A 27,904-nucleotide genomic window follows, 5' to 3' on the forward strand; every position below is an offset into this window, starting at 1 on the left:
TTAATATAGAGTCAAAATGCAATGCAGTCATGCGGTCAAATGGTAAAGATACTCTGATGGTGAATTGAAGGTCAATGGCGGTCAACTAACCATTATTTTATATATCTAAAATATGCACAGCTAAATGACGTCTCAAAACCTAATCATTTGTATGTTTTTAACCATTATTTTTAGGCGGCCTCTAACCGGTTAATTGAATGTGTCGTTTTTCTGCTGCCATGAAGTTGGGGGTAATTTTTTTGACACAGTTATTCGCTTGCATCAGAAACAGTCCCATTTAAAATGTCATTTCAAAAACACAGAAATATATCTGTTAAGTTTCAATCAACACTGCATGAATAAATTGCTTTGAAATTGAGTCAAATCGCTTGAACCCACAACCTTGATCTTAGAAGGCATGGTTAAACTTGTCTATACCACAGTTCACTCACTGTCCTATTGTGAACTTTATTATATCTTTTAATAAATTAATGAAAAGGATATTGAGTGTTGGCAGGAGGAAAGTGTTTAAATTTAATGTTGATTTTAGTTTTGTGGTTAAAATTATATACATTTTTTAAATCCCATTTTGCGTGTTGAAATAAAGTCAGGTGAATGCCAAACAATTACCGAAACTCGTATTTGTTTATGTTTACTTATTTGTTTACTTGTATAGCGACTCTTGTAATGTCTATTGAGAGCCTCTCGTTTATAGACTCTCAGAAATTTCTTAAATGAATTGTATACATTTTTTTTTCAGTCTTTATGAGCCAAAATAAAAGTTTACTTTGTTTTCTTCTGTATTTTGGTCTGCTAAAGAACTTTACCAGTCTGTAATTTCCAGGTTTTTCATAACAATTGATTTTTCTTTTTACTTTTACTGTACTTTCTTTTAATCATAGCTTTATTCTGCGTGGTCGAAGAAAGTGTGGTCAAATCCACTTAGTATTATAAATTAGTTGGAAATGATCCTGTCAGGTTTTAGTATCAAATTGAAATATACAGCTCAAATAGAATGCATAACATGAAGACTAATGAAGTTATTATGGGTGTGACCATCTCAATTAAATCCTCTGTCAAAGGGTCACTGTCTCTATTAATGTTTCCGTTATTTGGTTGCCAGGAATGGTTAGTGGTTTATCACAATTTATAACAAACAGTTGCCGATCATTCCTACTAGTGTAATTCTTGAATTGGAAAAAGTAAATTTGTATATAGCTGTAATTTTTGTTTCTTTCACCAATGTTTCTTCTGAATATTTGGTTGCCAGGTAAAATAATAATCAGATAAATTGAATACTAATTTCAATTTTTATGGGCAGGTTACAATCTAAAACATTTATGTTTGTATTGTTTTGATGGAAACACGACAAGGCTTATTTCAGCTGGTGTGTATTCAGAAACCTTGCCTTTTCTTTATTTCTTGAGGAGTTCTTTTACTTTACATTTTTATCATGATGGGAAGGAAGTTATAAAGTCATTGGAGGACTAGACATAAATGTAATAACAACCAAGAAATGAACGTATATGAACCATTGCTTAAACTTTTGAATGTTCTATATTCCAAAAAACAGCAAATTTTGACATTTCAAGTTCAAGAGAAATATTTCATTGGCCTTTTTTTCTTATGTTCTATATTTTTTATTTAATTTACCTTTTTTAATTTGATTTTTTACAAGGATAGATTAGTCCGATTATACCTTAGATCAAGAAAGTTTAAAAAAGCGGTATGGGAGTATGGATATCAAGAAAATAGTTCCAAGCCATTCTTTATTTATTCACTGGTTGCATTTTTCGAAACATACCAACTCATCTAAATTCAGATCTGTTAATAAAATTATTATATTTTTGAAAAAAAAAATTTGAATCATATTTGTAACAGGAAGAAACCACAATATTCAATCATTCACTAATGTCACTTGTACGTCATTGATTCCTACTCATTTGGTGACGTCATGCATTGTGTCCTTGTGGGAATTAATGTACCCAACAGAATATCAATTCATATTCTACAGTTAGAACTACATTTTTAAAAGTAAAAACTTATTTAAATTGTGCGTTATATGTCACAATGAATTCCTGCCAGCTGGTTTGAATCAATAGCATAGACACGAAGTTACATACTTCACCATTAATAAGAAGTTAAATGTCAGTTTACTTTGATACAATTAATTTCAATTAATGTTAAATTCTTTACTCTTAAGTTTGGCATAAAGTAGTTTATGTTTTGGCATTATATTTTAGTTGTAATTTTAAATCTCAAAAGTAGTAGTAGTAGTAGATACTTGATTGTTAGCACTTAATATTTGATTTGTGTTAGAGATTGTATTAGACTTAGAGGAAATAGATTAGATAGAAAGTAGTGAAAGTGTACATAATAAAATACTACTAATTTGATCAGATTCATTTAACAATAAAATATATATGGCAAAATAAATAAAATGGTAAGTTTCACACCTTTCATGCCTAATAAAGTTTTAAAGCCCTTTCATATGACTTTTTTTTAATTGTTTATTTATTTTTTTTTTTTAAAGAATCATTCAATTTTATGCCTATATCAAAATGTTATGATTGTGTAAACAGCAACTGGACTTTTAAAGTATCATTCTCATGTTGGTACATTAGAACCATGTTTTTAAAAATGTGAAACTAAATTATTTTTATTTGGCCTATACACAGTAACATTTAATTTTGGAATGGTCAAATAAACAATATGTACCTGAAAACAGTGTTGTATTTTCCTTCTTATCCTGTACAAGAGAAAACATTTTGCCAAAAGTTCAATCAATTGATTTTGAATTACAGACATAAGTTAGACATACAGGAAATTTCAATTCATTGAAATGTCCTGTTTCTCCTGTAGTTTTTGAAGGCATACACAAGTTTATAAAAACCACTATTTCAAGAAATGACTTTATATTCACATACAGTAATAACTTTCTGCCTTATCAAATTATGTGGTACATTTAATTTGTTAAACGAGACAGAAAGATGGGTTAACTTTTAAACCTAGGTTGTTCAGTGCTGAATCATATTGCAATGCAATCTCAAAGGATTTCTTGAACAAGTTTAGAAAATTATAAAAATATTATGCAGTTAAGATCTGCCAATTGAAGAATGCCAAATCATGGAAAAGAAAGCGATTTCATTGAGAAATTATTTTGAACTGGAAAAGTCAACATTTAAACTCATTCTACATTGTGTAGCTGGGCTATAATATTTCATGCTTTCAATTAAACATGAAGGGTACAGTACCTTTTCTTAAAGGGTAGCTCCGGGTTTAACTATAGTTGGATATCATCAATGTATGCATTTCATAAAATAGAAACCGGAGCTACTGTCCCTTTAATGTTGATCGGAAATTCACCAATATCACCAGTATATAAATCAAAAGAACAATCAATTTTTTGAAATACTATTTTTTTACAAAAATCTTAAATCGTTTAATGATTGTAAGTCATTTTTTTCTTATAACATACAAAAAATGTAGCACATTCAGAGTTAATTTTCAATGTTAGAAAGGTTTTAAATTTTTATTTTAAAACTACAGCTATCCTTTAAAAGGAAAAGCTTGTACGGAAATAGTCTAGCAAAGTTCTTAATAATATGTCTCAGAAAATAACATATTTATTATACTCTTAATAGGTTGATCCTAGGTCATAGAATTTATATACATATATGTTTATGTAGAAACTTGGATTTGTGTAATGAAATATAACCAATCGTAAAATACTGTAAATTTATATATATATATTCAAAATCAAATAGTATATAAATTTCCAAATCCAATGGAAAAGTTTCAGAAAAAGTCAATGATTAAATTGATTGACTGGGAATTGAATTCTACAGTAAATTAACCAGCCAGCCGTCCCAGCTGAGATCTTCCCATCCCCTAGTTATCCATTTAGACTTTAAATGACCTTACCGTGTCATTTATTGATTGAAGGTTGACATTATATTTGTTACATTGATTTAGTAATGTTTATGATGTTATAAAGCTTGACAACAAAATTGAAAACAATTTCTTTATGTTTTTACCTTTATTTCAGCACTTTTAATGCCTACAATATTTTAAACAATCAATTTTAAAGCAAGATAATTGGATGGCATATCATACCAAATAACCTAATAATAATAATAATCAATTTTTCTTTAAAAAACTTAATCTTTTGTACATTATTTGCATAGGCTATTAATACTACCAAACCTGGAATAAATTTCAATATTCTACTTTTTTGGTTTTAACTATAGACTATACCATAGCAATATTTATAGTTTACTATAATATCTCTACAACTATACCATCGGATCATTTGCAAAATTCAATATTATATGAAAATAACTTGTAAGTAATTTATTTTTAACAATATTTTTTTATTATTTCTTAGTTGTATCCACTAATTGTATTAATAACAAGTGTTTTTTTTTTCTTTTAAGTTGAGGTTCACTCACCTTTATTTCCATTTCAAAACTGGTTAATAACATTAGTTATGTTATAAAATGCCTAAGTATATCTTTTCCATTTGATTGATTTATGTAGTTAGTAGTGTAAATGTTTTAATTTTTTAGGCTTAAGGAAGTTGATTAATGGTGTTTTTTTTACTGTACTGAAATTTAGTGAGTTGACACACAATTTTGATATTGACTAAACCAGAAATGTAATTAATCTGTGACTAAGCATACATTTAGATATTGAAAAGGCAAATGAATAACATTCTAATCGATTAAAATAATTTTGTTTCAAAAACATTTTATCAATGATAAGATACAAATTTTAAATTTAATTTTGAATCAATTATAGGCTAATTCTACAAAACTATACTTGTTTCCTATTTATTCTCTTAATATAATACTTAACAAGATTTCTTACTTTAAAATATCTCGGTATTCAGTCAAGGTGTCCATGGTGTCCGCAATCCCTCCCCCTAACTTTTAAATGGTTCCATTTTAAGAAGCTACCATAACATAATCTACTAATTGTAATGCGTAAAACAAGCAAAGTACTTTTTTGTCTTTTAACTTACACATGTTCTATAGAACCCCTCCTAAACTTACCTCTGTCCCATTTCAAACAATCCTACCCAATCTACAGTATATAGGCCTGATGCAATTATACACACATAAGCAGATTCTAAATTTAAATACTACAAACTTATTACAATAAAATTGTCACTATATACAGAGCACTACAAATGAAATGTGATTTTCCAATTTATTGGCGGCCATTTTGGATTTTGGCCGCCATCTTGAAAAATAAATTACGACCAGAGTGGCTCCTAGGCAAAAATCAATTGGTAGGTCCCAACGAAGCTCCATGCAAAATTTGGCGCTTTTGTCCACCGTGTAACGATTTCCTCATTTTTTGTTGTTAAGCCACCTGACTATACCTTGTTATCAATGTTTACATTTAGAAATTAAAATTTATGATAACATTTGTATGTTGATTATATCAACTAATTGTAGACAGCAAACTTGATAGGAGTTTTTTCATACGACGACGTTGCGGCCAAACTATTTAACTGGTGGATTAATGTCTTGCACATTATGCACCAGGTCATCTAAGAAAACTTGTATGTATCATTATTGTCCTCAATTTGCAGGGGTCACCTTGGAATGTCCCTTTTATATTTGACTGGTCACTACACAAATCTGGTTACATCTTGAGACCATTTTTACCAATGTGAAATGTACTGCATTTGCGACTTTTGACTAGTTAATATGGACACTTTTAGCTTCAGTTTGTATAGCCCTTTATTTAATTGTTATGTTGCTATAACGGAATTTATGTTTTGCACCCGAGCTTATAAAGTTTGAAGTTGCAAATGTAATGTTTTCTTGTGCACAGTGTTCTCAAAGAAGTTCCAATCAATGTCACAGTACAGGTAATCTCAAGAATACTCCAGCTAATCATTTTGATGTGATTGTTTCCAATTTTAAACCCAGAATTGTAGCAAGATGTAATACTGCAGTAGCTATTCACTCCTACTTTCCAATGTAGTACTACGCCACTCATATACTATCAACATTAATTATGTTGGTTTCAGTGTTCAGTATCTCACAGCACTGTTTCAACATCTTTGCTTGGTTTTTTTTATGTAGCAGCCTTCTATTGCTTGGTTATATTTTTGGTTGTTCAATTATTTATTCTTGAGTGAAGAAGCATCAATGAATGTGGCATGTATCTAGTTACCAATACAGTGTGGAACACGACACTGGAATTTTCCATTTTGGAAATCATGGCCCTGAAAGAAAAATGTCCCAAAATTAGTTATTCAAATAAATGATAATTGAATTAAAAGATTTAAATAATCTACTGTTTGAATTAAACCAGTAGATTTATTTGTAAAAGAATGCACATGCTGTTGTACCTGTATTTACATAATTGATTATTCATTACTACAGGCTATAATACAGTAGACCTCCTTCCTTTGGAACACCTCTATTCAGGGGACATTGTACTTTTCTGTGAAACAACCAAGGGGAATATTATTCTTTATAAGGTCAACCCCTATTAACCCCTACGTACCCCTTAAAAAGGGTTATTATTAGTACACTGGTGGTATATATATATATATATATATGTGTGTTTCATAAACCATTATATACTATTATTTATTTAATTATTGTACAATAAATTCATTGTAATGTTTTTTTTTTCTATTTTGTTAATGATGGCCTTGGTTTAAAGTCTACTTCTATTGTGACCACCATCCACATTTATAAATATTTAATGATTTATTAAGAACAATATATGTATTATTTGTGGGAACTAATAAACAACAACTGTACATTAATAAATTAGAAAGAAAATATCTCCAAAAAGAAAAAAAAACTTAGGGAATTGTAACAAAAAAAAACCCCATTTTTGTTAAAGTCATCTTATAGGAGATATTAACCTTTAAATGACAACTAGTTGTCATAAGCAACTAAACATACGGGATTTTCATGACTGTTAGTTTATTTCAGTTGAAGGTTGCCCTATATAATAATATAGATATGTTTGCCATTGTGCAGAAACCTGACTTTTTTTTGCTTGATATGAATATTCTACATAGCATTGTCTTTCATCAGTTTGACTTTTTAAATTACATTTTATTTAGTTAGTTCTGACTCATAGAACTGGCTGTCATGAGGGTCTTTTTATTCCAAAGATCTATTTCAGTTTGAAAGTTCCTATTATTTTAGCATCATAATTTAATTTAAATTAATTTACAGGTCAAATGTGAATGCATTAAACTGTTAATAAATGTACATTAATCTGTAATAAATGTACATACCTGGCCATACCCAAATTTACAAATTTCACCCTGAAATTAGTTAACTAACTCCAAATAATTCTTTTAAAATAGATGTCCTTGGTGTGATTGACAGCCGTTGTAATTTACTACAGGAAATTCCTATTTTGGCTTGTTAGTGTGGTTGTTTATGGGTGGTGAATGTCCATACATCACCTAATTTTTGTCTTGTTTGACACCTTTCACACTTTCAGTTATGAGTCAAATCACAGAGTAATATTATAATGGTCAAATGGAGAATATTACGGATAGAATTTTAAGTTAGCTGGACAGGAAGTTTGCGACATGATGGGAAGGTGGGAATGTGCTTAATAACTAAGATGAATTTGTTGGGCTAAAGCTCTGTCTACACTATCAAACTTTATGTGACAATAACATGTGACAAAAAAACGTGTGATGTGCCCAAATATGGTAGAGATATGACATCATCGTGTCCATTTATTACATGGCCACATCAAATTTTTTTGTCACATAAAGTGTGATATTGTAGACAGAGCTTATAACCGGATCCAATTTATGTTCACTTTTAAAATCAAGAAAAGCGATACTTCATTAATTATGATTATTTCTTGGTAGTATATTTGTTGTGTTATTGCATTCTTATCTCATTGGTAAAGTCACAAAAGCTTATTAAAAGCTATATCATCAATATGGGCCAAAATATTAAATTGCGCGCCATTTGTCGGTCTCGTATTTTTGTCAGTTACTGTTTTGAATTTTGTTTATTTTCAAATGTTTTCATTTGACCGGTGTGTTTTTTATTTATTTGAACAACAGCTGTGTACATAAATTAAGTTTAGTTATTTCTATACTATTCATTTATAAACCAACCTGATAAGTTTCTGTTGAATTTAGCATGGTTCTAAACCAAATGATTATGTCCAAATTAAATTTAAGGAATGAATAAAAACCTGTATATTACTCAGTAGGTGCCATATATTTATGCCACAGGCAAAAGTGAGAAAGAAATATCTCAAATCCCATGATATGGTGTGAACTAAGATATAAAGTACCGTACAATTCTAAATTTATATTTTCACCTGCCATCATTCTTTATTTTCTTCTCTACATTCTTTCATCTTAACAATAGAAATATTAATGATCAATATAATTAATAATTCATTCATTACTGTATACATACTGTATGTGTTACTGTATACATACTGTATGTGTTACTGTATACATACTGTAACCTATGTATTATTGTATGCATACTGCATGAAAACAACTGGCATGTAAAAATCAATGAATATTTTAGAAAACATCATTTTGACACTATAGTGCAGGAATCTAGTAAAACGTGTTTGAACTTTCAAATGTTTTACAAAAACAATATTTAGGACCATTGTTCATCTACTCAATGTTATCTGCAAACATTCTTGAAATCAATTTTCACTTTTAATGAACTCTGGGAACCCTGTTCTAATATTGAGATGTAAAATACCTGTTGTACACCATCAATGGAACAATATGTTGAGCTGGATGGTGTAAAGTAGCTGAATTTTTTGTCAACTTATGTTTGAAAAAAGAGAGGAGTGAATTCAGCACCTCTATTTAGACGTCAACTTAAAACTTTTCTCACTGTTTTTTGTAGGGCGCCATATAAAAACTTGTATAGAATAAAATAACCAATGTAATAGTGTAAATAGGTGCAACCCAAGTTTATCTCATATGAAAATGGTCTCTGATGTTTCTCTCGGTGAATTGATTGTACCAGCAAATGTTATGCTTAACCTAGGTAGGCTCCATTTATTCTGGGCCTGCATCAAGAATTTTTTCCTGGCACCTCTGCTAATATAATTAAATATTGCGATTAGGGATTCTATATAGTTTTTTTGGACAGAGCTATGGACTGCTCCAACAGATTAAGGTCATTTAGGCCTACGCTAAATGTTCCGTGTTATACAACAACCTTGGTGCTGAACCCCTATGTTCCCCTGTTCTACCGAGTCAGCTGTTTCCTTCCAGTTTTTGGTTAATATCTAATATTTTGTCCTTGCAGGTTTCAAACATCAGAATGAGTAATCATGTTTGTTCAAATCCTGTTTTACATAAATTATTAATTTTCACTTTGATAGTGAAGTATGCCTTAACAGGAATATTTTGTATAGCAAGAAAACTTAAATGTCATAGGATTCTAAACATAAATCTTAGAATATCATGCAAATTATTTTATTTTTGTATGATCTGGTTCATCATTTTATCTTTTATTTATGATGATGAGTAAAATCAATGAAAGGTGAATAAAATCAAACTTTGAACAGGCCATTTTGTAGTTATAATAAACTTGATTAATTTCACCAAACAGTAAGTGAATAAAAATAATGATTTCGCTTTATAAAACTTAAAGAAACATGTATATTTAACCAAAAACCATGTTAAATAATAATAATTTGTTTAGTTCTAATTTTTGTCAATGTAACATTAAAATGGTCTAAATTTGTTTTCAATTATGTTTTCAGGAAGACAAAATATCTTTTTTTTTTTACTGATGGAGCCATAGTAGTACAGTAGTAATAAAGAAGTAACAATCTTTGAAAGTGGGGTGGGTTTATGTCCAGATTTACTGTAGAGAATACAGTAGTACATACGTATACGGATAAGGTATATAATGATGAATATATAGGCGGAGCATGTTGGAGGATATAAGTATAAGTTCACTTATACCTTAAAACTTAGAAAAGTGAGAATGGTATTACGAATACTAGTAAATTTAATAAAAAAATAATAATATAGGATAATGTAGGTTGCAGACTGACTGGTTTCTAATAACATGTTGTTTAATCCCTGTGTACTTTGCAATAATCTTCTATAAATAGTTGCCCTTCCTGAAAACTCATGTATAGCTTTTTATTTGCACTTGCCATTGCAGATGTATGTCACGTCAGATCGAGTTGAAACACGCTCAAGTTTTCTAATCATTTCAAATATTAAAAACTGGGGTAAAAACCCCCACTGTTTTATATCAAAACACAATTTTGTTTCTATTTTTAAATGTTTCCTTTTAATTTAATGTTTAATGTTAAATTAAAAAATAATGAGAAAATGTATGTATCTTGATTGTAACGCCTAGTAGGCTTTTTACAATTAGACTACTGTATTATCATTAAGACACCTTTAGTACCCAGTACTAAGCTCTTTCTGTCATTCTTTAGTACATTCTCTTAATCTTTCAAACATCAACACCCTAGAATTTAAGACCATTCACTTTAAATAATCCTGAAATCAGAATTTCTCAGGAAATCAAAAGGTACTGTTTATACCATTAATATACGGTTTATGCATTATGGGCCTAGTGTTTGTAAGAATCAAAAGAAAAGTGTTTTTCAGAACAATTTTTGGTTGTTGCTTTTATAATAAAGACAAATTGTCTATTATGTAAATGAAGTAAAACAGGTTTCTCATTTAGTGGTCGTAAGTGGTTGGTTGTGTATGTAATGATGTCATTATTATCCACTGAGGTAAGGTTGAATTATTACTATAATACATTATTTCCATTTCTAAATTCAAGAAAATAATATGGTATCAAATCGATTTTTTTATGTCAATTATAAAGCGGCCGTAAGTCCAAACGGGAAACAAAACAAAGCAGCTGAAGGAAATGTTACATGAATGTTGATGATACAAATCAGTAATCCTTTTTAGCAATACTAGTATAGTATGCTTTTTAAAGTGTATTTTATCATGCAAAGTTATAATTATTTAGGCTTGTATGTTTTACTTACAATTAAAAACCAGCACCATAATCAATTAATCAATCAAATAATTTGTATTATTGTGTTAAATAGTCAGAAGAAATTACAATTTTTAACTCAACAAAATGGAAAGGTAAGTTGAAAATAAAATTAAAAGATAGTATAGCTAAAGACCTAAACAAATATTGTAATGTTGCTCAATCCTGACCAAATCAAAACTCTTGGGCTGTCTTCTTAAAAAGTTGCATGCATGAGTGGATTTTTTATAGCTCCCTCTATTCTTGTGTTGTGATTTCACCCAGTAGTAGTTTTTAGAGGGAAATTCTACCGACCCTGTTTTTACTGTATTTGAGCAACATAACAATTTGTTTAGGTCTAATGAATCAAATTTAATACAAAAATCATAAACAAAAAATAAAGAGTGTTTCACATACATCGAATCTCACCTCTTCGGAACCTAGACCACATGGAAACCTCTTTTCACACACATGTTTTTTCAGGCATTTTGCATATTGTCTCATGCATCGAAAATCATCTTTTTTACAGCGTCCACATTCAGGCTCACTTGAGACAAACTCGCAGGCCATACAAGAGGTATGTTGGCATTCTCCTTGGCAGTCCATCTTTACGTCCGCATTATTTCTGAAAAAGAAAAGCTTGCAATAAGAAATTGGGTTTTTTTTTCAGTTTATTTTTTCTGGTATAATAAAAAAAATTCAGAGCAAGTCTATACCCATAGCCTTTTATTTATAGTATAAAAATGAAAAATAACCGTTAAAGTTGGTTTATTTTGCTGTGGGCTAAATAGCCTCACTATTTTGACAATGCAAGCCAAGAAATCCTTAAATGTTTTTGCAAGAAAATGTTTTTTTAATTTGGGGGCATCAAGATTCCAAGTATACAGACTTTCATTTATATCTCAAATAAAGTACTAATTATTTTAATTCAGCCCCAGTTTTAATATTCAGATGAACTAATACCCAGAAGGCTACAATAACATTCTACTTTTAACATTATGATTTAAACAGTCTGCCAATAAAGTTGACAAATTATTGGCTGTTCATAAAGAAATAATATGCAGGTTATAATTAGGGCAGTGTTTCACCCTCATACACCTTGTCAAATAAATTAATGTTAGCAGTTTGTTGAGGTCTTTTTCAAATCTAATCATTTCTAATTGATGTTTAACAACAAGACCACCACTATACTGATGCACACATCACACAGAGCTGTTTCCACATCACATACTGAGCACTTTTCGGTAACCCTATATGTCACGGTCCGTCACTGTCGTCAAAGGTCTGATTGAACGTGTGATGACCTTGCTATAATCAAAGTTTAAAGGAAAGTTCATTATTGCCAATGCAAAATTTAAAGCAGAATCAAGAACCTCTACAATAATATATTCTGTGAAAATCATATTTGCTGGCATAGACTTTTGAAAAATATTATTGTTAAATTGATCAATGAATTGTTGGATCACGTACAATTAAGACTTGTAGACGTGACAGCAATGGTGAATTTGTGATTTTGTCCATTAGACATATAAATAAATTTTGATCAAAAACTATTGGATTAATCCTAACCCTATTTCACCCAGAAAGAGCGTTACTTTGAAACTACTGTAGTCAACTGGAGGAAACTTGTATGGAAGTTGAAATAAATAAGATTAGCTTCCCATGTAGAGTTTGGGAGTTCACCAACCTGACAAAACCATGTAATAGGGTTATTTCAAGCCATGTAATGTGATGATTTACTATTTGAACTATCTGAGCCCATTCTACCAACAATAAACAGAACTTTTATAGGTTCCTTTATATGACCCTTTTAGTTTGTACGTACTTAAGCAACAAATTATTGTACACAAAAAAAAAAAGAAGAAAATAGTGTCATCGGATTTAATTTGATACAGTATTATACATTATTTTGCAAGGTTTTAATAATAATGGCTACGCTGAGTAAAAATTGTAAACAAAATTTATCCTCAAGAAATAATCTTCAGAAAAGCAAACATTATTGACAGGAACTGACAAAATAAACATGCTAGTAGTGCTCAAATGCATAGCAGCTACCAAATAAAACTGAAAGGACCCTTAGGCCCAACCACTGATGTGCTATAAAACTAACATTGGTGGTTGAACCATACCCTAAAATTGACCGCTACAGTGTACCACCAGCATTGCTTACTGCCTGAGGTGAGAATACAAGTCCACAGCAATGCCAGGGTCAATCTAGACTTGTCAATCACCAGTTTATGTCTGCATAAATGGTAATAAAAAAGTTCTAAGGTGTTAACCAAGCCATAAGCTTTGATAGGAAACTAGTTATGGATATTGTGACTAGTAATGTATTGAAAAATAGTATAATTGAAAGATTTGTATTTAGTAATCACTAAATACATTATTTATTTTGATTGAACACTATATATTATATTAGTATTTTGTGTCATGTAGGAAGGTGTTGTTAATGTATCTTTTCCTTTTTTTTCTTTGTGCTTAAAATTGAAATTTAAATAAACAACAAAAAATCAAGTAGAAAAAAACAAGGCCTATTTCAAAATGATGGTAACTGCAGTAAAACATAGAGACTATTAATAGATTGTCTAGTATTTCCACATTAAAAAATCCAACAACACAAATAGAAAATTATGAATTATTATGAGCCTCAATTTATTGATGTAATCAGAACATTGCCGGATATAAAAAAAAGTTAGAATTGATGTATTGTAAACATCAGTTATTGAGATTGATTGTTTACAGTAATCTCTGCTGGATATAAAGAGAAATAAATAATATGGTCGATGCATCAAAAGGATGCTACAATAGGTATCTAGGTAGGAGCACGAATGCTGTGTCTAAGAGGTAACCAATATCACTGTGCTGACAGCAATACCGTGTCATTTGCAATCACTTTCTCATTACTGCCTATAGCGTTCTATTTTCTTTGGATGTTGCCCCCTGTGTTGAGAGCTGCACAGTTTACCACCATTTTTTAATAGACTTGTTTTATTATTTCTAGAACTATATTGTTAATGAATTCATGACTTGCTATATTTTTTTGTCACCTGAAATTTTGGTTTGCATGCGTTTTTTCATTGTTGTAAGCCCCATTGTATTTCATTATATATATATATTTTTTTTAATTTTGTGTTTTTAGTTAAATATTATAGTTCTGACTATATTTTTTCTTCTATTAATTATATTGCTTTTGATGATAATATAAAAGTGTACGTTTAAATAAATGATACTGTAACTATAATAAATCTTTGAATTCAAATATCAATATGTTGCCTGTAACCACTCATAGTATACCTGTACAATATATGTTCCATGTTAATGGATTACCTCTCCCTAGAAATTCTTTTTTCATCATGCTGTGTTGACTAAATGTTATCATCAAGATCGTTAAGTGCTTTTTGTTTGGATTAGTGTTTGTTCTTTTCATTAACACATTCTATTGGGTGGTATCCAACAGACTTGTTCTTTTAAAAATAATATAGGGCACTGAACCTTCCACAATATGGAAATTAATAAAAGCTAACAAAACTCCGTAGAGTAGAACCCTTCCTTTTAGAACAAACACAGGGAGAACTTCCTTAGAAATATATGTTTCAATACTACAGCCAACCCCCATTCAGGGGACACCCCTATTAAGGGGAAACTTTGTTCTACTATATCATAAAATAAAGTAAAAAGGAAAATTATTACCGTAGTTTAGAATTCTAAACATTTGTTGAAAATATTAACAATAATCAAATATCTTTATTTGAACTTTATCTAATTAATACACTCTATGTAGAATACTGACAGACTGTTGTTTAATATTTGAATGTGGGGTGATTGAGCATCATATGGCTGTCATTTAACCATTTTTTTTTTCCGCTTGCCAAAACGTATTCCTCTCAGAAGAAATAGCTTGTTTGTTTGTGTCTAGACCATTATAAACAAAGTATTTAGTATTGAACACCATTCTAAATCAATTAACAAAAGGAGATATCATCTGTACTTGAATCAATTTGTCAAAATGTTGAGACAACCTTTTGTTTATTAATTATTTCACTTCAATAGAAGAGCAACCTTACAACCTTGGAAAGAAATTAGAAAATTGATTTAACTACATTACTTGGTGATGGTATGGATTTTAGTTTGTTTTTAGAGTTACAGCAGTATTTCTAAAACTTTGTTTCAACAATTCCAGTCCGATTGTTTTTAGCCTTATTGTAAAAAGAAAGTAAACATTGTAGCATTCATACACCCTTTTAACAGTTAAAGTTACTTGATGGTAAAGTTATGAGTACAGTATTTGTACTACTGTACCAAGGTATCAGTGGTCGTTACTCTTAACTTGACATTTCATGTTACAACTAACATTATTGTTTAGCTTTCATTATTGAGTTATTGTGGAAAAACATTTGAATCTAGTAACAACAAATAAATTGTCTCTGTATCCGACATCACATGTTTAAAAAAAAAATAAAAAAATGATTCCATGAAATACAACATATATTTGTTAGGGTTGGCATTCAAATAAATGTGAATATGGAACCATGTTAGCCTGACCTGTCAGTGACCCAAATTGACCTGGGCCCTGGTTGATGGCAATCAAATGCATTTAGAATATTGTACTGTAGTCGAGTTTACAGATTTACATTAATATGTATTAAGTAATTATTAGGCTGAGTCTGAGAGGCCTAATAGAATTAAAGGTGGATGTAAATGTTGTATTTCTGTATGCCTTGTCAGTTACTGGCAAAGGTAATTCAAATTTACACTTTCAAATTCATCTAAACTAAAAACATATATAATACACTGGTTTAAAATGATTTTGTCCTGATTGTATTCAACAATGACAGACAACACTTGCACGTTGTTCAGCTTAAATTTCATCAAAACAACGAAAACATCTTTCTGGAGAGGCTAAATGACAAGTGATCAAATTCGCTATGCTTAATAAATATAAAATGTGTCACATTACACAATTTAGCCTGCCATGCTTTACCAGCAGGTAAAATGAGGTCTGCTGAGGTACCTGTCTGCCACATACTTAGTGCACGATTGGAAAGAAGTAAAGTGACAGCCATATGATGCTCAATCACCCCACATTCAAATATTAAACAACAGTCTGTCAGTATTCTACATAGAGTGTATTAATTTAACTAAGTGGGTTAAATAGTAATTTATCTAATGCAATTATTTGGAACTGTTAACATCTCTAACATTTAATTGTAAGCAATAACAATAATTTGTGTGTGGTACGAGTTTGTTCTTGTGAAATTTATCATATCATAATTGCCATCATTAAATATTATTGCATCCTGGTGAATGCTAAATACCTTCACAAGGTCTTGAGGGGGTTTAAGAACTATTTAATAATTTCAGGTAATAAGTTTTATTCTTTTAAGTTGTGTTCCCACACTAGATTTTAGTATACATAGAATGGATTTAAACTGAAGGAATCATATTTATGTTCACTCGTGTGAATGGTTAACTCTCTTATACCCCCTGTGTCATTAATAATAGAACTTCAATATAACTCCCTCATATTCAAAGTAAAGTTAGACAAAACACAAGTTTGAATGCAGAAATGCAAATTAAACCAAAACATTTGCTGTGTTTAACTCTGATCAAAGAATGTATATATATTCGCAATAAAAAAAAATGTCTGTAAACCCAGACTGAGACTCTATTTAATGTGTTACATTCAACTTACATATTCATTATACAAGATACGGTAGTTCATATTCTCAACTTTTTGTGAAAACAATTTTTAAACCTGTTATTTCCTCTTATTATGGTGTATTTCTAAATATCAGCTGTCAATTCCAGAGACTTATCTGACTTAGTTTACTTTTAGTCATCTGTTCTAGTAAAACCTTAAAGTGAAAACTACTGCAAACCGGGTTTATTTCCTCCCATGTATGGCGTTGTTCCTCATAATATTGCATTCAATTAAAATCTGGGTGATAATATTAGCGTCAAAAAGTGCAAAGAGATCATTAAATAACCCATTTATAATGACTAATAAATCAACAGTTACAAAAAGATGTTCTGAAGAAAAGTTGAAATATAAACTGGGTGTTTACCACACCATAGTAGAATAGTGCAATGACTGCAAATAAACACCCATAACAAATACTAGAAGTTATTTTCACGCTGCTGCTCTAGCCCGCTACGTCACACGAGATGACTCATTCATTAGATGAAATCAAGCAGCTTTATAGTACTACACTTTGACATTTTTGTTAAAATGGAAACTCCACTATAATTTATTGGTACCACCTGTTGAATCCAAAAACGGCTGAGAAAAGAGTCTAACGACAAATCCCAAAGCATTCTGGTATTTATGAGTCCCATGATATAATTCGCTGTCAGATAATCATTGAATTATTATCAAAACAGTCAGTCCATTGAAGTTTTTGTTTGTAATAGGATACTTGAAGTATCTAGGCGTGATGAAGTGACCCCCAGACTTGACCTTAGCAATAACAATAAGCGAGCAGCGTTTTTTGTAAGAAATATTCTTGTTTAAATATACACTTAACTATATTTTTAATCTAACTTGTTGGTATGCTAGTTCAGTCATTTGGGAATAAAGTGCATTAAAAGTTTATAGTTTAAGTGTGATATAGTATTATAAAGAAAGACGTTGTATGATGTTTGCTGAAGTATAAATTTGTAATTTTTAGAGGCAAAGAAAGAAATTCTAAATCAGTAAAATAAGACAATTTGCTACAGTAAAGTGTGAAAATGTTGGCCAGCCTAAATTCGAAAACTGCATATTAAAATGGTTATCGCCAACATCGACTGAATGATAATGTAATTACATGAATTTATTTAAAAAAAGCTATAAAAAAAACCAAAAAAACAATTAAATCATCAACATAAATCATCAACATAAAAACAGAATAGTATTATCAAAAGTAAAATTTTGTTTAAATGGAGAAGATCTTTGGTACATGCTATTCTATTAAATTATTTCTATTTCAATGTGTAACCCATAACTTGTTTAACTCATTGAATCATCGCCATAAGTATGGCTTATTGGGGTCACACACAATTATTTGTCATGGTAAATATACCTTTTGGTGAGAAAATGTGTGTAGCACTTTATTGGAGACCTTGAAGATTTGATGCATCCACGTGTTTCAAGATTTCAACTTATTTCCCAATGTTAATGCCAATTGTTGGGGTTTCTATAATCTTGTTTCACTTTATCATAATAAGAAAATAATAATATATAATGTAATAATAATTGCCCTTTATCACATAAACGAAAGCAATGCAGCAAAGTTTTAAGCAAAAGGGAACGATTTTTTGAACTTTTTTTAATGTTATATATTAATATAAAGTTTGGTAATTTTCCAACTGTAGGCCTAATTGGTAAAGTTTGAGTGATATTTCCTGTCATCATAAGCACTTGAAAATATCACTTTATATGAATTAAATACTTCAGATGAGATCGATTATTTTAATACTACAACAAAATTTGCATCAGATGCAAATAACTTTTATCAAGATATTGCTTAGGCCTAATAGAAATCAAATCAAGATGAGAAATAAAAGTCAGTAAAAGTGGAAAATGGAATTGTTAATTCCGAAATATTCAAACTTTCAGACTCTAGATTTAGTGGCAGGGGGAAGAAATAAGTGGGCTTTTAAGTAGTTTAATAAATGTTTATCCTTCCTTAAAAAGTTGGTTCTCCCAGGGAAGAGTTAAATTAACTCTTCCCTGGTTCTCCGACATACATCAGTGACTTTGAAATCAGTGGCAAATATCAAGGTATTTATAACATGATACACATTAAACTACAATCGATTTACTACCGTACTGTACTAATTTTCTACAATAAAGAAACAACTTATTCCATGTCCATGTTTCATTCCTTCCCAGAATCCACTCCATCCGATTCAATAGAAGAATAATGATTTTTAATATTTAGTTTTCATATTCTAAAATTGGTCTATTTAAGTCCACGACCTTTAAATACAGTCAGGTGGTGTTACTCATGGAAAATATCAACAGAGAATAAAATAATTAACAACAGTACTTGGGAAGTTCTTGATGTATGATCAGTTTTCAACCAGTCGGAGCCTTAAGTAAGGACCTTTAGCCATTCTTGTTTCTCTAAGGAAATGTGCCACGGTGTTTCATATTCAGTAGTGTCAAATGGGATTTAGAATTCATTTGAAAATTGACGCATTTTGAGTGCTTAGGCCTAAGGCTTCTGCGAACTTAATTCAAAGACTGCTATATAAAGATTTCTGAGTCTTTAAAAATTACCACATACACTAAGAAGTATCAACAAGTTTCAAAATCTCAAATTAATAACCAACATTTTCAAAGGCGCTCAAGACTCTCTCCTGGCACATACAACAGTCATCAATCGCTAATTTGAAGAGCATTTAATATAGGTTTTTTTTAGAATTCTACACGATTTTATTTAAAGATTTGTAAATTGAACTATATAATCAAACCCTGGAGAATACAGTGATAGTGATCGTATGATTTTGTACAGTAGCTTGTACAATCTGATTAAAGTTGACAAGAAACGAACGAACGGTGCGAATATTTTATTATCACGATACTGAAACTTTCTTAGGTCTTAATATAACAAAACAAAAAGACCCGACGTTACCTTTTTTTTACCAAATATCAGAAACTCTATATCTTTTTGTTTTTATCACTGAACTAGGCCTACGGGTTTTTTCATTTGAAATCAAGACCGTGACTTCTAAAAAGTGGCAATGAAGCCCAGCATTTTGAATCGGTACCGGTATGGGAAATTGATAACATACGATGTGGGGAAGAGTAAAATTACGATTGGTGTATAATTGAGCAATTTTATGAGGACTGAACTTCTTGCAGAGCAGGCAATAGATATCAGACCTAATTCTTATAACTTATATTTATAAATTAGTATATAGTTCATTTGATATTAATCTTTAAACTAATATTGGTGAACTATAATAATATAAATATTAATAGTGATAGCCGTTTTGTATAAAAATCTATTTTATGGTTTATTGTAGGCCTACTGTTTACCATACGATATATGAACGAAGTATGCCGCAATAACCTTAACCCTATAAACAGAAAGGATGTTTCGTGGTACATGCAACATTTCAAACAAATCATGACATTAAAATAAATACGGTCCAACTAAATGAAGGATGGTTGATTGCTAGTTGAACGTGATTTTAACACGGATCGTCATCCAAACACTTTATTCTTTGCCTAACCTGACGTTAACACGCTGTCTCTATTCGCAATTTCCTGAATAATAAAGACCTTATGGTTTTATCATGGAACTTTGAATTTAATCTGTCAGTGATTGTGACGTGACAGACGTCAAAAGAAATGTCAATCATTTGTTATGACTATAATATTAGATACCTCCATGGTACGACGGATAAAGGTAATTTCAGGAAAAACACGAAGTAACACGATTTTTTTATTTCATATCAAAAGATAAATGTTATAGTCCCGTATTTTACTTACGAATACGTTTGGTGTTTCATACATTACATTACAAATTTGATATAGAATGAAACAATTTTTAAAACACTTTACATCGAAATTATGTTCTACACATAAACTTGTTGGAAACGAAACGTTTTTAATTTACGCTTTAAACTATCAAAGTTAGTTTCAGACCGAATTGACACTAGTGTTTTATAGAATATCCACTTTTATTAATTCACTCACTGTCACTCGTACAGCGTTTGTGCTTTAGAACCAATTTAAACAGATGTAAAATTAGTCATGAAATGTTTCGAGTTTTATTGAAATAATTTGCCACGAATCTTAAGCAACGAACTTATAACGCTTACCTGCTGATTCGGAAGTGGAGAAACCTATGCCCTTCCGTTGCATTCTCTCGGCCCATATGGGTCTCTTTTGTACACTTTCCTCACCTACCTTTCTTTTGTCAAAACATTTGAAGACATCTGGTAGATTTGAGAAAAACATCACATTAATTTGACTGTGTGTACAGTGGTGTGTATAAGTCACCAGCGGGTTCGTTTTGTAAAGGTGTTAAAGCGCGTCAAACGTCATTGAATTAAAATTAATAGAAAAGGATTATAAAGAATTCGGCGTGTGTTCGGTCGCGGATGCTGCTGCGCTTTTAATTCAATTTTGATAATTAAACTTCCGATAAAACCCCACATTGTATGACAAGCTATTGAATGTGTTGTACAGTATAAGCGAATATTTCGATTCATGTTGAGAAAATGACTACCTGTATCGGTAATTAGGTCTTTCACAGTTTTGGCGTTGTTTTGCTCAGCATACCTTCTCGGAGGACAATTTATTGTACATTGTCCAGTGACTGAAGCTGTTTCTACCCCCTAGCGACGGTGATATGTCGCTACTTCCATCTGCACCTGCACTATTATAGACTCAGACTTCAGAATCGGGAAGTAGGCTACATTGGTCCCAAAAAAGTCATGACTTGCAACAGTAAATGGTTTCATGAATAATGACTTAACAAACACAAAATTGATAGATTTGTCATCTGAAAGCACGCGATGGCACTGTTGCCAACCAGACCTACTTACACTCAATCCACACTCATACAGAATCCATCAACGGTTACACCTGTATATATAGTATGACAGAATCCCTAAAGGGGACACTTTCGGGGCCCAATAATGTGCCCCTTTAGTGTCCCTGAATATGGGTTGGTCGTAGTTTAAAACAGTATTACCGTACCCTCGTTTGGTACATGGGGAAGTATTTCCTTGCGGTGTCCTAAATGAGTGGTTCTACTTCTAGATCGGAAATTATTTTTATTGGAATTTCTCAAAATAAAAAAATCATCATTAATATTTACGTTAAAAAGGTCTAACTATCCTACTACTTGACCAGTGATATTTATTAAAATTCTGTTCTTCAAGACGGAAAACTCAGTTTTATTAAAATTACAACAATATTTAAAAACATTATATTATTTAAAAAATCTGGAGAATTGATTTCAAATTGCATAAATATATATTTATATATATATATATATATAGGTTTATGTTACGATGAATCTAAACAACATAAAAATGACTATTACTAAAAATACACGTGAAAAGAAATCGGTAAGAAACGCATGATAACCAAGAATTACTGACATTCGATGATGATTGGTCCGGCATCATGAAAACATTTCATGTGTTCACCTGCCAGTAATAATATTACTAGACAGCCGTGTAATTTCTAGGCTTTCAAACCTCCGTCCATAATGTAATGTCAACAGAAAGGTGAAATCTGCATGTTAACACCGGAATTTAGAAATCTTGGTTTGGTTCCGTTTGTTTTGATTGTAAGTGAGGATTAGTTATTGAAGGAGGGAGAAGGAGAGAGACAATTGAAGGAAACAATGGCACTCTACCGGACCGATTTTGGTCGATATAATACCGGTAGTTTAGATCGATTTTTATAATCGAAAGATGGGAATATGGGACTATGTTTATCCTTTTAAAGGAAAGGAGGGAGAATTGAGGGGATAGAGTATATATTTTACTGCAATCACGAGTGTGAGGATGTATTGAACAAAACCGAGGAGTGTAAGCCTATAATCGTGGTCTGGCTATGGTTGAAGAATGTTCTATATATTCCACCTAATTAATTACATACACTATCACTCAGTATTCGTCAATTTCCCACACACGGTCGGGAGCACGACGTTTCTTATTATCGAATAATCACGGGACAAAATCTTTAGACTAATGAAAAATGATCTGATGTCGTCGTGAAAGCGATCTTCGCCTCCCAAGTTGTTTTAATGCGTTAAAATTACAACAATTTCCTTCACTGTATTAATATTTAGCGGTATATGATTGAAGTGAAGCTAGGCCCGCGTTGAAGGGCAATTGATGCATTGATGATACAGTTGGTAGAGGGGAAAGCTCCCTGACAGTTGGTGACGGGAAACTAGCAGTATCAAGGCCAGTTCAACTAACAATGATGCTGACGGTCGTAATATTGTGTTAAACGCTATGTTCATTTTCAAGCATAAGCCTCACATATTTAACGGCATTTTTAAAATTGAATTAATCAGCGTGGCTAATTTACATACAGAAGGTACATTTTTACCCGGTATTCTCAGAAAAAAAGTGGTTAATGACGTAACAAATATATTGAAAAATACAGATGAGCTGATGGCTTTAAAAGGTCACGTATCTATTCAACTTGTCCTGTCGGCTGGTATCAATCAAATATAAAATTAAGGTCGTCTCCCAATACAGGTAAATTATTATACATTCAAGATTTTATAATATAAGACGGCTGTGTTATGCGAACAACAAAATCTATAACTGGAATTTAATATTAGGAATTCTAAAGATGAGACCTGCTGTATTATAATCTAGGCCTATCATTATGTCTTAACTCCTTGCATTTAATATTTTAGGCTGCATCAATTTTAGGCCTATAGTTTGCGGTGAAATTCTGAGAAAGACCGTCTGAGCATTACCAATAGTAATATTTGTTTTAACTTACAATACTAATTCCAGGAAACTGATTTCATTGATATAAGCACGAATTATTATCGTTCACATTTATTGATACTAATTTTTAGAATTCTAAATTAACCACTTTGGTTTGTCTTATTTTCATAAGGTCTTGAAAGTCTACACTGAGTGACGGAGACCTACTAAGGAGGTCGTCACAGCCCTGACATAACCACAGTTATGAAACCAAGAATGGTTAGTAGATCGTTATGGGAGTTTGCCCCTGAGGGAGAGAAATCACTGGTACTGAGTTCAATACTCAGGCAGACAAGCATGATATCCGTTGTCAAAAGCTTTCCTCTTAGGTCCTGGGCTGCTTCAGGTTTCGTATTAACTTTGTATCTAGTGTAAGCCTACAAGTCGGGCCCGTACACTTTAATATCAACTTGGGCCTACTGTATGAATGTTTTCATCAATATTCTTTACCATGTAGTGGTGAAATGAGACGTCACGATCAACGTTTCCGAATGGTTTCATCTCACTGACCATGCAATTCTTTGACCCTGTTTTGTATTACAGTTTCCTAATTGCTCTATCAATGAGTGTATGAAAAAATATATAATTTCACAGAACTAAAGAATCGCATGGAATTTTTCAAATGTGAATTAGAAATAAGATATCTAATTATTTGTATTAAACATCTTGTGCACGTAAATGTCATATATAGAACTATACAAAATACGGTTAATATTTTTATAATGGAGACCTTAAAAGGATTATTGCCAGTTAATTAAGCACGGTTCAAGTGTTTTAATATGAATCAATTGGTGACGAGACAAGAACTGATCACCTTATATTATAGTTATATAATTTTTGTAAGCTATGGCATGTTAAATGCAAAAGGTAGAATTTAACTTCACCTGAAAGTCAAAATACAAGACAACCCGTCGGCCTCTACTTATCGATCCAGGTAGTATGATTATTTTTGTTTCTTGTGAAAACAAATATATTTCGTAACGGTTTACCTGTATTACCGGAAGTCGTTTGTTACCGGCATAATTTGAACATGAAGGAATTTGTTTTGAATTAAAGATTCCAAAATGGATCATCTGTTTATCCTTTAAAACAAAGGAATTACTGTTTTATATGACAAAATGGAAATACAAATGAAAACTTACATAGCAGAACAAATAGATTTTGGATTTTCTGCGCAAAAATCTGGAGTACACTTGGGCTGACATCCAGATACTCTGTTCGCTTCGTCTCTCATCTGTAAATCTATTTTGAAAAAAAATAAGTAAATAAATAATCTTTATACTGAATGAGATTACAAGCAGTGTTTTCCAACGTGGTTCAGTATAAAACATCAACAATAAATACTGACATTATTGGATAAAAGTAAAACAGTAGGCCTGTCGCACTTTAAGCGTGGTTCCCACTAGCGACGCAACACAAGGACGTAACGCAACGCAAGTGAATTGACCAATCACAAGCGATGGCTTATTCGCTTGTGATTGCTAAAGCGTGGTTCAATTCCCACTAGCGACGCAACACAAGGACGTAACGCAACGCAAGTGAATTGACCAATCACAAGCGATGGCTTATTCGCTTGTGATTGCTAACTGTCTATAACTTCGCTTGTCATTGGTTAAAACGCTTGCGTTGCGTTTACGTCCTTGCGTTACGTTCTAGTGGGAACCAAGCTTTAAATGTATACCAACGTACGCCAACGTTAACAGAAAGAAAAACAAAATATGAAAGAAATATTCACGGTAGACTATAATGTTAATCAAAATAATATTATACTTATTTTCACTTTAGTGATATTCTTAACTTGTAAATTAATTATAATTTTCATATAAGAATACGTCTAATAGTTATTATCAATTTATTTAGAAAAAGCATTTTCTTTTTAAATAAAATTTGTATGAACACGGTATAAATATAATTTTGTAAAATTAACCGGAGACCGTTATTTAACGAAAGAAAGTTCCATAATTTGTAAAGGAATTTAAAAGTTAGAATGCCGCAGTGTTAAAACTATCTGTATTTGTTGTGTGTATTCAATGTTTGTTATTGCCGTCATGCTCAACCAAACTTGATCTTGAAATTATTAACACCAATAAAATTCGTAATAACAAGGCGTTAACTGATCGTAATTTATGTAAGATGAGATGATGACATCAAATTAAAGTTCAAACTGTGAGCGAGTTGTCGTTTTAAGAGTGGGAAATGCATTGATGTATGGTATATTAGCCTGGAATTATTATTAAACCGGGGAAAAAGAGAACACAAATGATATTTTTTTGTAATTGTGTCGCGATTTAAATAAAGCAGCTGATTTTCAGGTTCAAATTATTTAAAAACCTTTAATTATTCGATGATTTTTAGCCGTAGACCGATATATACAATTAACTTAAAAACGATCTTATGCTACCCAATATAAAAGAACAATCTGAACGAAGACACTGACATATTTAAATTAGAACTTATAACAATTTGGATTAGATCAATAAAGTAGGCCTAAAAAGTAGGCCTAGTCCATAAGAAGACACATACATGGGCAAATCATGAGAAACAACAATTCAATTAATTAATTGTCTGGTGGCAGTTTTCCTAATTTTCATCGTTTAGGCCCATAGATTAAATAATGTACAGTATATCATCACTGGGTGCAGGTTTGGAGTTTCTCTGTGCCATTACGGTATGTACGTCACAGTAAAATACAGTTTTAGGCTTATGTTTTTGAAAAGTTGTTTCTATAATTCTAACCAACATTCAAAGCGTCTTTTAAAAAACGTTATAATGTAGAATGTAGGCCTATAACCTTATCAATTGGACCTACATAGTATAATGGTACCGGTACTATGATTAAGCACCAACGAAATGTAAGCCTAGTACATTTTGTGAAGGAAATATTTATCAACGGTTTAGTTTGAGGAAAGAAGGTTTAGCATCTATACGTACAAGTGCTTCTCTGTGATTCATCCTTAATCATAGATATCGCCATGTGTTATAATTCGTTTATGAAAGTTGAAAATACACTTGTTCTAAAGTATAATTTGTAAAGAAGATACCATGCTGCAATCTTTATAAGTTATACCTGTAATTTAATAGTATAGTGCTGGTGTGCAATGACATTTCACTTTTTTCAATTAGATTATTTAGATATTAGGTACAGGTATTCGTTTTCCCTATTTCCAAATAACATTTGCAGTGAAACGCATGTTTTAAATGACAAAACGTTGACAAATTTCAAAATATTGAATTGCAATATAGTCGTAAGCAACACCATACTAAACTATACTTATATAATCATTGGTTTAATCATTCCATGTCAATATGTAACTTATTTTTTTTGCACTTAAATAAGTTTGGTTAATTTATAAGTAACTTATTCACTTACTTCTTTTACAGATTCCCCCTTTCAATGTGTATGGCTCATTGTTTGGCGTCGTATCTTCTACTTCAACACACTCAAGTCCAGCGTCGCATTTACCCATGTAATTATGTGTACCCCCACATTTTTCACCCTCTTGTTTGGCGCACACCGGACAGCAACCACAAACGCCCGTCGTAACACCTCCCGGACACTTCAATTTTGATGCTTTTCTAGGCGAACAATGAACTTCATTGCAAGGGGGGCACTTTAGTTCCGAAGCTCTAATGTCTCTGTTTTGTATTGCACCGCAGTCCGCTTGCGTAATCCAATTAAATATAAATATGGAAAAGATAATGTATACATCCATTGTAGAAAAAGTTATGTGCGTTTTCTAAGTAAGTTCAATTAAGTTGAGTTGACGTAATGCACGACGATATTAACAATGTTACGTCATAAGTATCATATCAATTATAATATCCGACTGTCAGAAATAAGTATGTCGTGTCCTTAAAATTCAACTTTTTTTAAAGAGAATACAATCAGCAGCACACAGTTAAGAATGCAAAATGCAATTCCTAAGAAATGTTATTAACATCAGTAGCCTATATACTACTCAAATTTTGCTGCGTTTTCGATCCTGTCGTGTCCAAATTTGTTAGTTGCTTGCTATTAAGAGAATGGCTCAATTTAAGTCTCACAATCGAATGATAACGTGTGTGTGGGTCTTCGGGGACCCGGAATTATTCTGCAAACTTATTTCGATGATCAGTGCGTATCACTGTCTGTCTGTCGGGTTTATTTATGTGTAGGGAAACTCCTGGTCTGTTTAGCTGTCAATGCGAATAAACCAATCAGATCACTTGATTTTAGTGAATGCCGTCACTTCTTTAAAAGACGTGGTCAACTAGTGACGTCATAAGGAAGAAGTTTTTGATTGGATGAAACTACAGACGTTGGCGAATTTTTCTATCAATAATCACGAATCTAAATATTAGGCCTATACAATATTTACTAAATGCTTGGATTAACTAAACTTAATTGCTACTTAAATATACGGTTTATACTAACAAAAAGGGTTTATGAAATTCAATGCTATTTAATCAAGGTAGCCTAT

At 31.4% G+C, this 27,904-nt stretch overlaps 1 protein-coding gene across 2 annotated transcripts; it reads right to left on the minus strand.

Annotated features, from left to right (window-relative positions):
* Nucleotides 1-3,614: 3,614 nt before the first annotated feature.
* LOC140062489 (cysteine-rich motor neuron 1 protein-like) lies at nucleotides 3,615-27,599 on the minus strand. 2 transcript variants are annotated; one of them, XM_072108730.1, is made up of 4 exons: nucleotides 26,815-27,599; nucleotides 24,587-24,686; nucleotides 11,415-11,610; nucleotides 3,615-6,220 (listed from the first exon to the last, which is right to left on the minus strand). In XM_072108730.1, the coding sequence occupies exons 1-4, from the start codon at nucleotides 27,155-27,157 to the stop codon at nucleotides 6,161-6,163; spliced, it is 699 nt and encodes a 232-aa protein (XP_071964831.1). In that variant the 5' UTR covers nucleotides 27,158-27,599; the 3' UTR covers nucleotides 3,615-6,160. The 2 variants fall into 2 exon arrangements, with proteins under 2 accessions (XP_071964831.1, XP_071964830.1); XM_072108729.1 differs by having other exon boundaries at nucleotides 11,403-11,610; nucleotides 26,815-27,587.
* Nucleotides 27,600-27,904: the final 305 nt, after the last annotated feature.

Source organism: Antedon mediterranea, chromosome 11 (assembly GCF_964355755.1).
Source record: "Antedon mediterranea chromosome 11, ecAntMedi1.1, whole genome shotgun sequence".
NCBI classification, from domain to species: Eukaryota; Metazoa; Echinodermata; class Crinoidea; order Comatulida; family Antedonidae; genus Antedon; species Antedon mediterranea.